The sequence below is a fragment of the Catharus ustulatus genome, chromosome 15 (assembly GCF_009819885.2).
Source record: "Catharus ustulatus isolate bCatUst1 chromosome 15, bCatUst1.pri.v2, whole genome shotgun sequence".
Taxonomy (NCBI): Eukaryota; Metazoa; Chordata; class Aves; order Passeriformes; family Turdidae; genus Catharus; species Catharus ustulatus.
In genome coordinates, this window is record NC_046235.1 from 8,427,219 (window position 1) to 8,439,406 (window position 12,188).

Sequence of the window (12,188 nt, forward strand, 5' to 3'; positions counted from 1 at the left end):
TGAGGCTGTTTCCATGCTGGCTTATGTCACTGTACTCCATTGACTGGAGTTACAGAATCACTTCCAGTAGAAAAAGACGAAAACTAAATGGTACAAGAGAGCCGTATGTTACCAAAAGAAATAAATAAGTCCTGTTCTGGAGGTGATTGCTGTGAATATAGGCTGGCAGGTGACCTGGAGCCCAGTGTCACTGCTGGCTGCTCCAAGGCTGCAGGAACCCTGCTCAGCCTGAACCCAGGCTGGGAAATTCCCCTGTGCCAGGCACCTGCAGCTCTTACTCATGGCTGTGCTCTCTTGGCACTTCTCCAGCTCTCCTGCCTTCCTACCTACCTACCTATCCACCACTTTTTTCCGTCCTTCCTTGCATATTTGTTTCTCTTTTCTTTGCCATATTTTAGAAATCCAGTGATGTGAAGTGCCATTTGGATTAAATAGAAATGTCAGTGTTTCCATGTTCCACCTGCATGGGTGCCTGCTGGCACCCAGGGCTGCTTGCTTCTGGGGGACATGAACTGTAGCAGGCTGGTAGATCCGCCTTGGCCAACAAAAATGGGGTCAAGAGGTAGCAGAAATGGGGCACAAAGGTAACAGAAATGTAGAGAAGGAGTGGGCCTGAGGTGACAGCAGCAGCTGCTTGCTGTGCAGTCTGGAGTGCAGTGCTGCCTTCCAGATGGGTAGCCCAACCCAACTGTGCTGTACTATTATTTATTATCCTGATCACATAAGAAATGTACTCGCAGAGCATGTGACCGTGAGGTGCTCATCTGCTTGTCTTGACTCGTCAGAGGAGGCTGTGATCCAGTCAGCCCTGGCTCTTCTTTCTCTAAGTATAGAAAGGGGATGAGGCAGTTCTCTCTGATCAACCCAAACACACCTGGGCTCCTTTCCTGAGCACCATCCCAGGGCAGGTTGGCTGCTCTGAGCTGATCAAGTATGGACTCATCATGAATCACTTCGGCATGCAAAACCGAGGATTAACTATTGCAAAAGGCAACTTGTGTGAACTCTCAGTGCCAAACTTGAATGTGTACAGAAATTACAGCCCTGACTCTCATGATCCTTCTGTTGATGCTGTGGGCTCTAGATATCTGTGGATGCCCTCAACCCAGACAGATGTAAAGGCCTGGTCCTGCTTCCAACCAGGCAATCCCTGCAGCTGAGCAGGGTAAAAGCAGGACAGAAGCATATGGCTGTAGCCAAGCATCCCCACATGGCAGTGCTGTTCCCACAGGCTTTCCACTGTCAACGTAACTGCACAGGTGGATGCAAACCAGCACTTACAGGCTACTGTAGGGGGAGGAATTCCCAGGATTTCAGTGTAACCAGCAAACTGGGTGTTGCTTTTGGCAGGACAAGCTGTTTCTGGGAGCAGACAGTCTTAATCGGGACTTGCTGAAATGCTTTTGCACAAATAGGCAATTCATTGGTAACTTAATGGCTCCCTTGCTAAGCTCTCCCAGTTTTTGTAGTCTGTCTGTTTGTCAGGCTGCTTTTCATAGTCTGGTGCCGAGAAATATTGAGGGGAGAAATCAGTACTCTGTCTCAGTTCACAGAATCATTTTATCCCAGAATAGTTTGGTTTGAAAGGGGCCCTAAGGCTCATCCAGTTCCAACTGCCCTGCCATGACCAGGGACTCTTTTCATTACACCAGGTTCCTCCAAACTCCATCCAGTCTGTCCTTGAACCCTTCCAGGAATGGGGCATCCACAGCTTCTCTGGGCAAGTGACTCACCACCCTCACAGTTCATCCTGACATCATTGCAGTCCCATAGTCAGCATTTTATCACATGTAGAGATTTCTGAAAAGATGCTCAGATGTCAGGAGGAAATTGCCTCCTGTGTGGGTATTTCCCAGTAACATCATGTGGATGTGATTATTGGAGGGGTTAAACCATTCTTGAAGAGGCTGGTTGTGGTCCTAGAGGGTTTGCACGGTCAGGAGTTCTCTGGGAGCAGAGGTGACTGTGGGATCTTGGGCTAGCATCAGCGAGCAGCATGGGGTAAGAGGGATGTTTGGGCCAGAGCTCTCAGGGGGAGATAGATGACCCTGAACATGGGCTCTGTGTCACTGCATCCTTGCTGCTGCCATCAACATTTCATAGCCCAAAAGTGAGTGAGGTTAATTGTTTGTTGTCTTTTTTTTTTTTTTTTCCTTGTGCATATTTGCAAACCTTCTTCAGGGCCTTGTGCAAAGAGTGCCCCCTTGTTCACCACCTGGTCTGTGCCAGCCTCAATGCTCACTTGGCACAAACACAGGAGAAGGCTACTGGAGGATAGTCCTGACCCTCAGGATTTCAGGATAGTGCAGCCAGGAGGAAAAAAGCAGATTTGTGTTAGTGGTGCTGTTGTGTGGGAACTCCTGGCCCCCTCATGGAAGTGAAGCCATGTTCCACAAGCTGGAGCAAGGCCAGAGGGCTAGAGGGAAGGGACTGCCTGGGCTCATGTGGCTGAAAACCTTTTTTAAGACCTTGACTCTTGTAAAGTCATAAATAGAGCTGTGGGAAACCTTAACTGTTTGGATTCCCCCTGGGCAGCACCTGCTTGGCTCATCCCTCAGAGGGCTGGCTGATACTGGAGATTTCCCAGGGAGGAGCTGATATGGGCTGTCCCTGTAAACAGGAGTTATTTAAAATGTTCCTTGTGTACTCAACACCCAAACATGAGTCCCCTGAGCACAGCTTGACCTCTCACTCAGTGAGCCACCTGCCTGGCTCCTCTCTGGTGACTGTTTCTGTATGTGCAAAAGGGAAAAGCACGGCAACCTGCTGCAACAGAGGCTAGATCGATATCTGATCCACAGCGTGACCTTGCCTTTCCTAGGAGCAGCTCCCACTCTTTGAGCCCAGCACAGCTGTCTGTGCAGTCCTGCCCAGAGAAGGCAGAGAAAGTTTCTGGCAGCCCTGAGGGGTCATAGCTGGATCCCAGAGCTTGTCCTAGCATCTCTCACTCCAGATAACTGCAGCCACATCACCTGCTGTACACTGGTCCTCAGTTCTCCCCTTCCCAGAGAGCTGTGGTGCCTCTGCCCATCCACAGCCTGACCTGACCCGACCTGACCCATCCTTCTGCCTCTTGCAGAGTTTGCCGTTTCGCTGGTGGAGAAGATGCAGGCTCAGGAAATTCTGCGGAGCCTGCGGCTCCCCGAGTTCGATGACCTCAGCCAGTTCTTCCGCAACCTGCCAGCCACAGCGCTGGTGGGCATCGGTGCCTTTGCAGCTGTTGTCGCCTATTGGTTTGCCAGCCGGCCCAGGGCCGTGAAGCCACCCTGTGACCTGCGCATGCAGTCAGAAGAAGTCGAGGTGAGGCCAGGGCAACCCCGGCTGCCTTTCCCTAAGGTTTGCATGCCTGAAAGTCACTGAATGGTTTTGGTTGCAAGGGAGCTTAAAGATCATCTCATTCCAACCTCCTGCCATGGGCACTAGACCAGGCTGCTCCAAGCTCCATCCAGCCTGGCCTTTAACACTTGCAGGGCCGGGGCAGCCAAAGCTTCTCTGGGCAGCCTGTGCCAGAGCCCCATCACCCTCGCAGGGGAGAATTTCTTCCTGACATTTAATATAAATCTACTTTATTTCAGTGTGAAGCCACAACCTTTTGTTCTGTCACTATGTGCCCTTGTACACAGTCCCTTTCCAGCTCTCTTGTAGGCCCCCTTCATTAAGGTCTCCCTGGAGCCTTCTCTTCTTCAGGCTGAACAACCCCAACTCTCTCAGGATTTCCTCATAGGGTAGGTGTCCCATCCCTCTAATCACCTTCATGGCCTCATCTGGACTTGTTTCTACCGATTTGTGTTCACAGGGAATGCCAGGAAGGCTTTTTTGTTGTTGTTTCGGTAGTTCCCCAACCTCATCCTGAGATCAACCATGTAATTCACTGTGCCAGGGGTCACTTCACCCCTTAATTCACCTTTTTCTGTAAATGAAAGAAACTAGACTACAGCATGTTATTCTCTTAGATTTTCAGTAAAATTTTGGTCTTAGCTTTGCTTTAACCATCCATGGCCAAAAATTAGAAGTTCTGCCATTGCATGGGAGAAACAACTGAAAGGCAACAACTCTTGAGACCAGATCACCTGGCATTCTTCATGTGTGCCCATTGCTGAATTTGGTGCTGCCAACTTGGTAATAGTAAGAAAAAGTAAACCTGAATCCATACTTAGAGTGTGAGGAGTTACTAATTGTTGTGCTTGCAAAAGGCTTTAATGATGCAGCTCTGTTTTAAAGAACAGAAATATTTCTGAGTATTGTCTCAGCTTATTTTAATATCTGAAAATGGGATGAGAATTTTTAAAGCCTTTTATGATGTTCCCTCCAAGACATCATTGTCTTTAATTCCAGCTTTTTTAAAGAGAGGGAGGAATTTAAATTTTCAAGCTGTTTTTTCCCTGTGGTTAGTGCTCCCAGTGCAGTCCTGGTTTGATCATTCTCACCCTGGCTGCCCACTCCTGAAACACCTCTGCCAAGCTCATGGCACCGGGGGCTGGCCTCTGCTTTAGTCTGTCCTTCGTGTTGGCCTGGATGTCCTTGTGGAGGTTCTCATGGTGCTAGTCCTGGAGTCCTGTGGAGCCCAGAACACTTGCATCCCCAGCACATCCCCACTCCATTACTTTCAGATCCATAATTCCTTATTAAATTCCCTAGGGAAATATCAACGATCTCAGTGACAATGAGCTGGGTCAAGTGTTCCACTGTGACCAGAGGGCTCTCCGTGTCCCTGAGATGCTGAGATCAGGTCAATGTCCCCCTTCTCACATCCCTTTAGGTCTTGGGGGAGGTGCTGGTCTCAAAGGTCTTGCTGGCATTTGGGAAGTGTGCTGCTTTATGGTGGGGTTCTTCCTCTCTCCCAGCCCTTGAGCAGTGCTGATGTCTGTGTCATGTTGTGTCGCCTCATCTCACACAGGGCCTGGCTGGGGCACGCCGCTCGGTGATTGGGGACAGCCCACAGCTGCTGACGCACTACTATGATGATGCCAGAACCATGTATGAGGTCTTCAGGAGGGGATTCAGCATCTCTGGTGAGAGCACAGGGATGAGGAGGCCTTGGAGCAGAAGTTGGGAGAGGTGGGGACCAGGCCATGGTCAATGGTATGGTCACAAAACTCTCACAGTTGAGAGACATCACTTCCCACTCCAAAAATCCATGATGACTCTTCCCTGCTCTATCGTAACTATTTCTGTGTCTGCTGTTTATGGTGTTCTGCCTTGTTGGATGCACCAATGTGACAGTCAGATTACTATTTCTGGGGCCATGAAAAACCCCAGTGGAACTGCACATTTTCCGCCCCACAAGATGGGTGAATGAAGGACTTGGTAGGTGTATGGAGAAATGGATTTCTGCAAGTAGATACCATTAGCAGGTCATTCAAACTTTTCGAATTTCCATCTGGTCACGCACTGCTGCATGTTGTTTTACCTTCCTCCAGAGTAGGCTGGGCTAAATTTAGTAGTTTTCACCTTTTTAAATTAAAAGGCAGTGCAAGCAGTAGGAACTGATGTTTGGGATGAGTGCCCTTATCAGACACTAATGCTCATGTGACCTTTGGAAAACTGTCATTTAATGAGATTGTTTGGAGCAAGCTGTTGCTGTCAGTGGGAGGACTGAAGCCTTTTTGGGGGATCCCAGCAGCTCGTCTCCCATCAGATGCACTTGTGTGTGCAATTTGCTGGAGGTTGCTGTGAGAACCAACCCAATAACTGGATTTACTCCTGGAGGGCTCTCCCACATCGTGGACCCCATGTGTTAGTTCCTGGCACTGCCCCTCCCTAACTCATTATCTCTGCTTGTGTCTTTCAGAGAATGGCCCCTGCCTTGGGTTCAGGAAGCCCAATCAGCCCTACCAGTGGCTGTCCTACAAAGAGGTGAGCTTGAGGTGCCACTCACTGTGCATCCTCTTCCCCTGCCCAGCACAAGAAGGGGCGTTGGAGTGCCTGCACGTTAGACCAGGAGGTTACTCATGCACTGTGTGATGCTTCCTGGTGTCCCCACCCAGGCACATCCAGGTATTACATGGATGTGTCAGCTTTCAGGGACTGGCTCCATGCCATGAGTCCACTCCTGAAAGCAGAACTGAGGCACTATGGAGCCATGGAGCATCACTGACCTCATCAACTGCTAGCCTGCTAATGATGGTTCATGATAACATAAAAATTGGACTTTTAGGTAGGAAATACAATAATTTGAGAGCTTCCCTGTAAGTATTTGCTTAATTTGGTGTTGTTTATATTCTTCTTTTTTTAAATGTATTTTTCCCTCTCCAAATTCCAGGTGGCTGAAAGAGCAGAAGCTCTGGGTTCAGGCCTTTTGCATCAGGGCTGCAAGCCATCCACAAAGCAGTTCATTGGCGTCTTCGCTCAAAACCGTCCAGAGGTGAGATTTCATGTCCAACTTGATATTGTATTAATATTGTTCCTGACCTGTCAACTTGTTCTCAAGTTATATCTACTCTCCTGGACCCTTCTCACCTTTGTTCTTCCATATTCTTCTGCAGTGGATCATCTCTGAGCTGGCTTGCTACACCTATTCCATGGTGGTGGTTCCCCTGTATGACACCTTAGGTCCTGGAGCCATTCGGTACATTGTCAACACAGGTAAAATTGAAACTGATGCCATTTTCTCAGTTTTGTTGCTCAGAATGGTTCATTTTCTGCTTCTAAAAGACAGATGATTGTAGAATCCTAGAATGGTTTGGTTTGGAAGGGACATTAAAGCTCATCTGGTTCCAACTCCTCTCATTGGCAGGGACACATTTCATTAGACCATTTCATTAGACATTTCATTAGGTTGCTCTAAGCCTCATCCTACCTGGCCATGAACACTTTCAGGGATGGGGCATTGTGATTATATTTGTTGAGTGTCTTAAATTCACTTAGAGAGGTTCCTGAGGAGCCACGTGTCCCTGTGCTGCCTCTGTTGCATTTTCCATATGCCCAGTTGTGCATAGCCATGGATAAAGGCTGCTCTGGATGTGGGAATTACTCTATGGCCACCCACTCCTGTGCTGCTTGATCTTTTGCCTCCTAGATTTTTTTATCTGTGTGGGGACCAATTTTAATATTTTGAACTGAATCCCAGAATAATCGTAAATGTCAGCTACAGCTTTGGCATTGATTTAGGGTAGCTAAGATAGTGTTTTTTCCTCATTTTTCAAGAGAAGCATGTGTATGCTGGGATTTCTGATGTAGCCTGGAGTGACTATCAGAACTGATATAGTGTTGGCTATGAGCCAGTCTTGCATTTAAAAAGATTTGCTGCAAACATCTTGTTTGGCTGTTTTTCTTGCAGCTGACATTTCCACGGTCATTTGTGACAAGCCTGAAAAAGCCAGGATACTCCTTGACCATGTGGAGAGGAGAGAAACACCAGGGCTGAAATCTATCATCCTGATGGACCCATTTGAGAAGGAGTTGACAGAGAGAGGGAAGCGCTGTGGGGTTTGCATCCAGACCATGCAGGAGGTGGAGGTGAGTTTGCTCTCCCTCTCCTTTTACTGTTTTTTTGTAATATCTGTTAAAAAACCCCTACAATGTACAGGACCTTGTGAATTTTGTGCCAGGTTCAGTGTCTGGTGAACACAAAAGAGCAGCTTGTCACTGACAATATTGATGCTTGGGGCACTTGCCTCTTGGTGTTATTCTTTGTTGATAGCAGAGCCAACATTTCAATTCTTTATCCTCAAATATGCTATCAGCTGCTATTTAAGCATGGGAAAGGGGTTTTTATTTGAGACACTGTCCTCCTACAATGTTACTGATAAGCAAAACTTTACAAAAGGAAGACCTTGTAAAATCAAGGCTCAGACCTGTTACTTTGGCTAAGTAGAAAAGGACTGTGGGAAAGAGACTCAGCTGAATTAGAAGTCAAGGTAGGAAAACAAATAACTTGCATGATCACATCATGGCGTATGGTGGTTGGTTGAATTATGTTTGTTATGCTTTAAAACTATATAACTACTGATGGGCTAACTGCTTTAAAAGGCCTAGTTTTTGCAATAAAGCAGCCCTCCTTTGCACCTGCCTGGGGAGTCTACATCACTACAGCCCCTCCTCTACACTACATGTAATCCTACAGCCTCACACTTGTTTGAAACACACTGAATGCAGCTCAACCAACCCAAACACTACTTGAAATCCAAGGAAGGCGCTGCAGTTTGGGCAAAAACTCAGGATAATGAAAATTGCCACAGTGCCAGCTAGGAATTTGTCTCCTTTAGCTCACTCTCCCTTAGTGGTTTGCAAATTATTAGCAAGTGGGTTACACTGCAGGAATTAAAGTGGAAATCACTTTTGTTACTTTAATCTCTTCCAGGACTGTGGCTGTGAGAGTCGACATGTGCCTGTGGTGAGTGTTGGCATGTTGCTTTTCCCACTTACAACTGCAGCACAAGGGATCTTAAAGCTCATCTTGTTCCAACCCCCTTTCATGGGCAGGGACACTTTCCATGGGTGCTTAGTTGCTCCAGGTCTTGTCCACTCTGGCACTGAACATTCTCAGGGATAGAACAGCCATAGCTTCTCTGGGCAGCCTGTGCCAGGGTTTCACCACCCCCACAGGGAACAGTGTGCAGTATTTGTTTTATTCGCTCTACCTGACACACTTGATTGAGATAACTCATCCTGCTATGAACATGTTAATGGGACAGTAATTATATGCAATTGTTAAACTACCCTAATTCCACTACCTTACCCTGGTGGCACTGGGAGAATGTCACTGTACCCTTCACTTTCTGCTGGGGCTCCTATAGTTCAGAAACACTACTTGGTAGTATTTATATGGGATATTTTGGAAAAATTACTTTGATATTTTTCACTGGCTGCTCATATTCGTACACTCAAAAGCAGCTTCTGATATTCAAGCTGTTTATTTAGTCATTCATGACCCAAAATAGTGCACGTATGGAGTGGTGCTGAGAATACAGAGATGCTGCTGGAATTGGAACAATCAACAGCTTTGGAATCTTGTCCCCTATTGTGGAGTTCTTTCCAGAATTGATCTAGAAATTGATGAATTATCTCAAGTTGTCCCACATGTCTACAGATACAGGTGGTAGCTTGGAAAATACTAACTATAAGACAAACACTAAACCATGCCCTTAGTGCAGCTGGAGCACAGCATAAAGGAAGGAATAGAGTCTGCATCAACTGAAGAAAAACTGGTTATATATGCTGCAGGGAATTATAGCTTTTTATGTCAGAGCAAAAACATAATTGGTTTGATCTTTAGGTTTCTACAATGTCAACATGTCTACCACTGACATGTCTGCATTTGACTGATGTGATTTTCTTAATTTCCTTTTGTATTTCTAGCCTCCTCGACCAGAAGATCTTTCAATTGTCTGTTTTACTAGTGGCACTACAGGTAAAAGAGGCATTTTAATCTTGAAATGTTAGAATATATTATGAAATTAATTATTAATCCTACCTCAATACATGCAAACTTGCTGTTATACTGATATGGCAATGATATTTCTAGGAATTTTTAATATTTAAGAATATATAGCTTTATATACTTCTGTAGATTGCAAAAAAATAACAGTATATTTATTTTTCAATTTAATTCTCTGACATACACTTTGCCAGTATGATTTTCCAGTTGTCTGAAAATCCACCCGTGTGTCTGGTTCCCCTTTTGCTGTGTAGTTGTGAAACACTTGGTTGATTGATATTTATCTTCTGCAAATGTTTTCTTTAAAAAAACCCCAAACCCTGAAATGTGGTTCCACAGCTTTCCATTCTCTGTATCCTGAGCACATTGATGTCTCCAGCCTCACCAAGGTCCTTGCTACCTTTGTCTTTTCTTGTGTGTTGCTCATGACACCAAGTGCTAGGGAGGTTCAAGACAAGCCTGGGCAGCCCATGGTGCTAGTACTTGTGTGCTGCTGGCCTCTTTTTCTTGGAAAGAGGAGCAGCATCATTTTCCTGCCTGCTCTTAGCAGAGGCAGTGCTTTCTCCTCTCTCCAGACTGTGGTCTTCATCAGCTTGCCAGAATTTCCTACTCTTGAGAACTCAGCCTCTGTAACATCTCCCTGAAAGCTGTATGGGCAGATGCACAAGGCATCACTGCTTGGGAAACCAGTTTTACACTCACCTGTGGAGAAGGATCGTGCTCTAGGGATTGCTGGAGCAGCTCTTCCAGATCCACCTGCACTCTTGGGATTGCCTAATGCTTGGTCCTATGCCAAAGCATTCTCAGTTTGGTCTCAGCAGAAGATGCTGGGAGCTGCTGGTGCTTCTCAGATGGCGGGTCAGGCTGAGCATGAGGGAACACCTTCATCCTCCACCTCCTAGAAAAGATTTGTGCTTCAGACCAGGTAGGCAACTGCTTCAAGTACAAACTCAAGATGAATTAAAAGGGTTTGGGTATTTTACCATCGTGCATGGTCCTTAGTTTTGAGATCAGCACTTCAGGCTGCCCAGGGCAGAGTACTGAGGGAAAGAAGGCTGTGACTCTGCTCTGTTCTAACACAAGGAATTCCTAAATGGGAAAGAAAGAATTCAGTGCTGGATGTGAACATCACAGCCATGTAGAGACTGAGTACAAAGTGGCCAGGCACAAATGGGAGCAGTAGGAAACTGAAGGAGCCATGCTGTGGATACAGCAGGGCACAGTGTGTTTATGCAGATGTTCAAGTGCAGAGTAACTATTTTTTCAAGTCACGTTATTGCTAATATTTTTATATCTAAATAAGAAATCCTGCATAGAGAAGGTTTCCTTTGGGTGTTTTTTTTTTGTTTGTTTGTTTGTTTATTTTGGTATTTTTTTTAATTTCCAGATGCAATCATGGGCCAGTGTCTGATTTTGTGCTTTTCTTAGAAACACCCAGAGTTACAGAAATGGGAAAACTGAACCCTCTCATAACAACACTTTGTGATGCATGAGCCCATCCTCTGCTACTGCAGGACTTTGCACATCACTCTCTTCCTTTTCCAGAGGTTGCATCAGCACTCTGGTCTGTTTTCTACATTGTGCTTTGATGCAAGAGTTTTATATACAGTCCATGTCATTTTTAGTGACTAAATTGAGAATTTACTTCCAAAGGATATGTTCTCTAGGGCTTTTCCAATTCCAAAGGTCTGTAAATATTTTTGTATGGTGGGAAAAATATCTCTGCTGTAGAATTTGTCACCTGAAAATTGTAAAATTGGAAAGAATTCTCCAGGAGCAGACCTTAACACTTGCTTTTCTTTGATATGACCAGATGTCCCAATGCCTCCCCAAGGAGAAAAGAGAGGCTGAGATTGCTGATCTTGGATGACAAGACCAACTTCCATGGTTGTGCCAAGAAGCCATGAGCACTTGGAAATGGGCCAAAGGCACATAGATATCCCCAAATTGTCAGGATACAATTTTTCATGTGGGCTACTCCAGGGAAATCAACTGTCATTCTTTGAAGGATCCACTGGTAACCAGGAGGATGAAAGTTGCTTCCCAGTGGTTTCTCCCAGTCTGGCAGTGCATGCTTCTTTTTGCCAGAGCTCCCCAGGGGAGGAAAGTGCTTGCATGCCAGAACACTGATGGATCACACCTTGAGATTAGTACTGGAGCACTTGAAAGACCCATTTGGCATTGTGGAAAATGTTCTTCTTTTAAAGGTTCTACTATTGTTTATAAGAGCTGTCAAACAAGCCTGGCACCAAGATAAGGAGGAATTGGCATTCCTGGGCTATTAATGGATTGCAAGGTATCCATTCTATATCAGGACATTCACTGGGTTTGTCTTTGTCAGGAAATTCAAACAAGAACAGCGTTACAGAAATGGAATTGATTTTTTAAATAGAAAAGTAGCATCCGTGCCAACCTTCTTCTTCTCAAAGTGGTAATTCTGGGAAAGGGCTCATAGAAAGAGGCACCAATTTTGCTAGGTTAACTCTTAGAACTACTAAGGAAGGTCAAAGTTTACAGGAGTCCCCCAACTCAAAAAAGCTGCAACTGTCCCATAACAGCATGGTTTGTTCTAGATTCCTCCTGATGGAGGCTCTCCTGGCTCCAACACTGCTGCACTGTTCAGACACCATTATTATTGCAGCCTGTTCAGGTTGTTGAGCCTGTGCAAGAGGGATGCAGAGGAAGGAATCAGGATGTTAACACTGTTTCCAGGCATGGCAGAGATAATGAATCTGCATTCAAGTCAGAGGTGGAGTGAGTAAGGGAGTCAAACATCTGAGAAATCTCATAGACTCATGGAGTAGTTCAT

At 45.8% G+C, this 12,188-nt stretch overlaps 1 protein-coding gene across 5 annotated transcripts in view; it reads left to right on the top strand.

Annotated features, from left to right (window-relative positions):
* ACSL6 (acyl-CoA synthetase long chain family member 6) overlaps nucleotides 1-12,188 on the top strand; it is a 56,838-nt gene that overhangs the window by 24,581 nt on the left and 20,069 nt on the right. For all 5 annotated transcript variants that reach the window (XM_033073575.2, XM_033073580.2, XM_033073576.2 and 2 more), the window contains 8 exons: nucleotides 3,080-3,300; nucleotides 4,898-5,012; nucleotides 5,792-5,856; nucleotides 6,263-6,364; nucleotides 6,486-6,585; nucleotides 7,280-7,458; nucleotides 8,303-8,335; nucleotides 9,301-9,352. In XM_033073575.2, coding sequence (XP_032929466.1) covers nucleotides 3,080-3,300; nucleotides 4,898-5,012; nucleotides 5,792-5,856; nucleotides 6,263-6,364; nucleotides 6,486-6,585; nucleotides 7,280-7,458; nucleotides 8,303-8,335; nucleotides 9,301-9,352 — 867 coding nt within the window. Of the gene's footprint in view, nucleotides 1-3,079; nucleotides 3,301-4,897; nucleotides 5,013-5,791; nucleotides 5,857-6,262; nucleotides 6,365-6,485; nucleotides 6,586-7,279; nucleotides 7,459-8,302; nucleotides 8,336-9,300; nucleotides 9,353-12,188 lie in introns of those variants that run through there.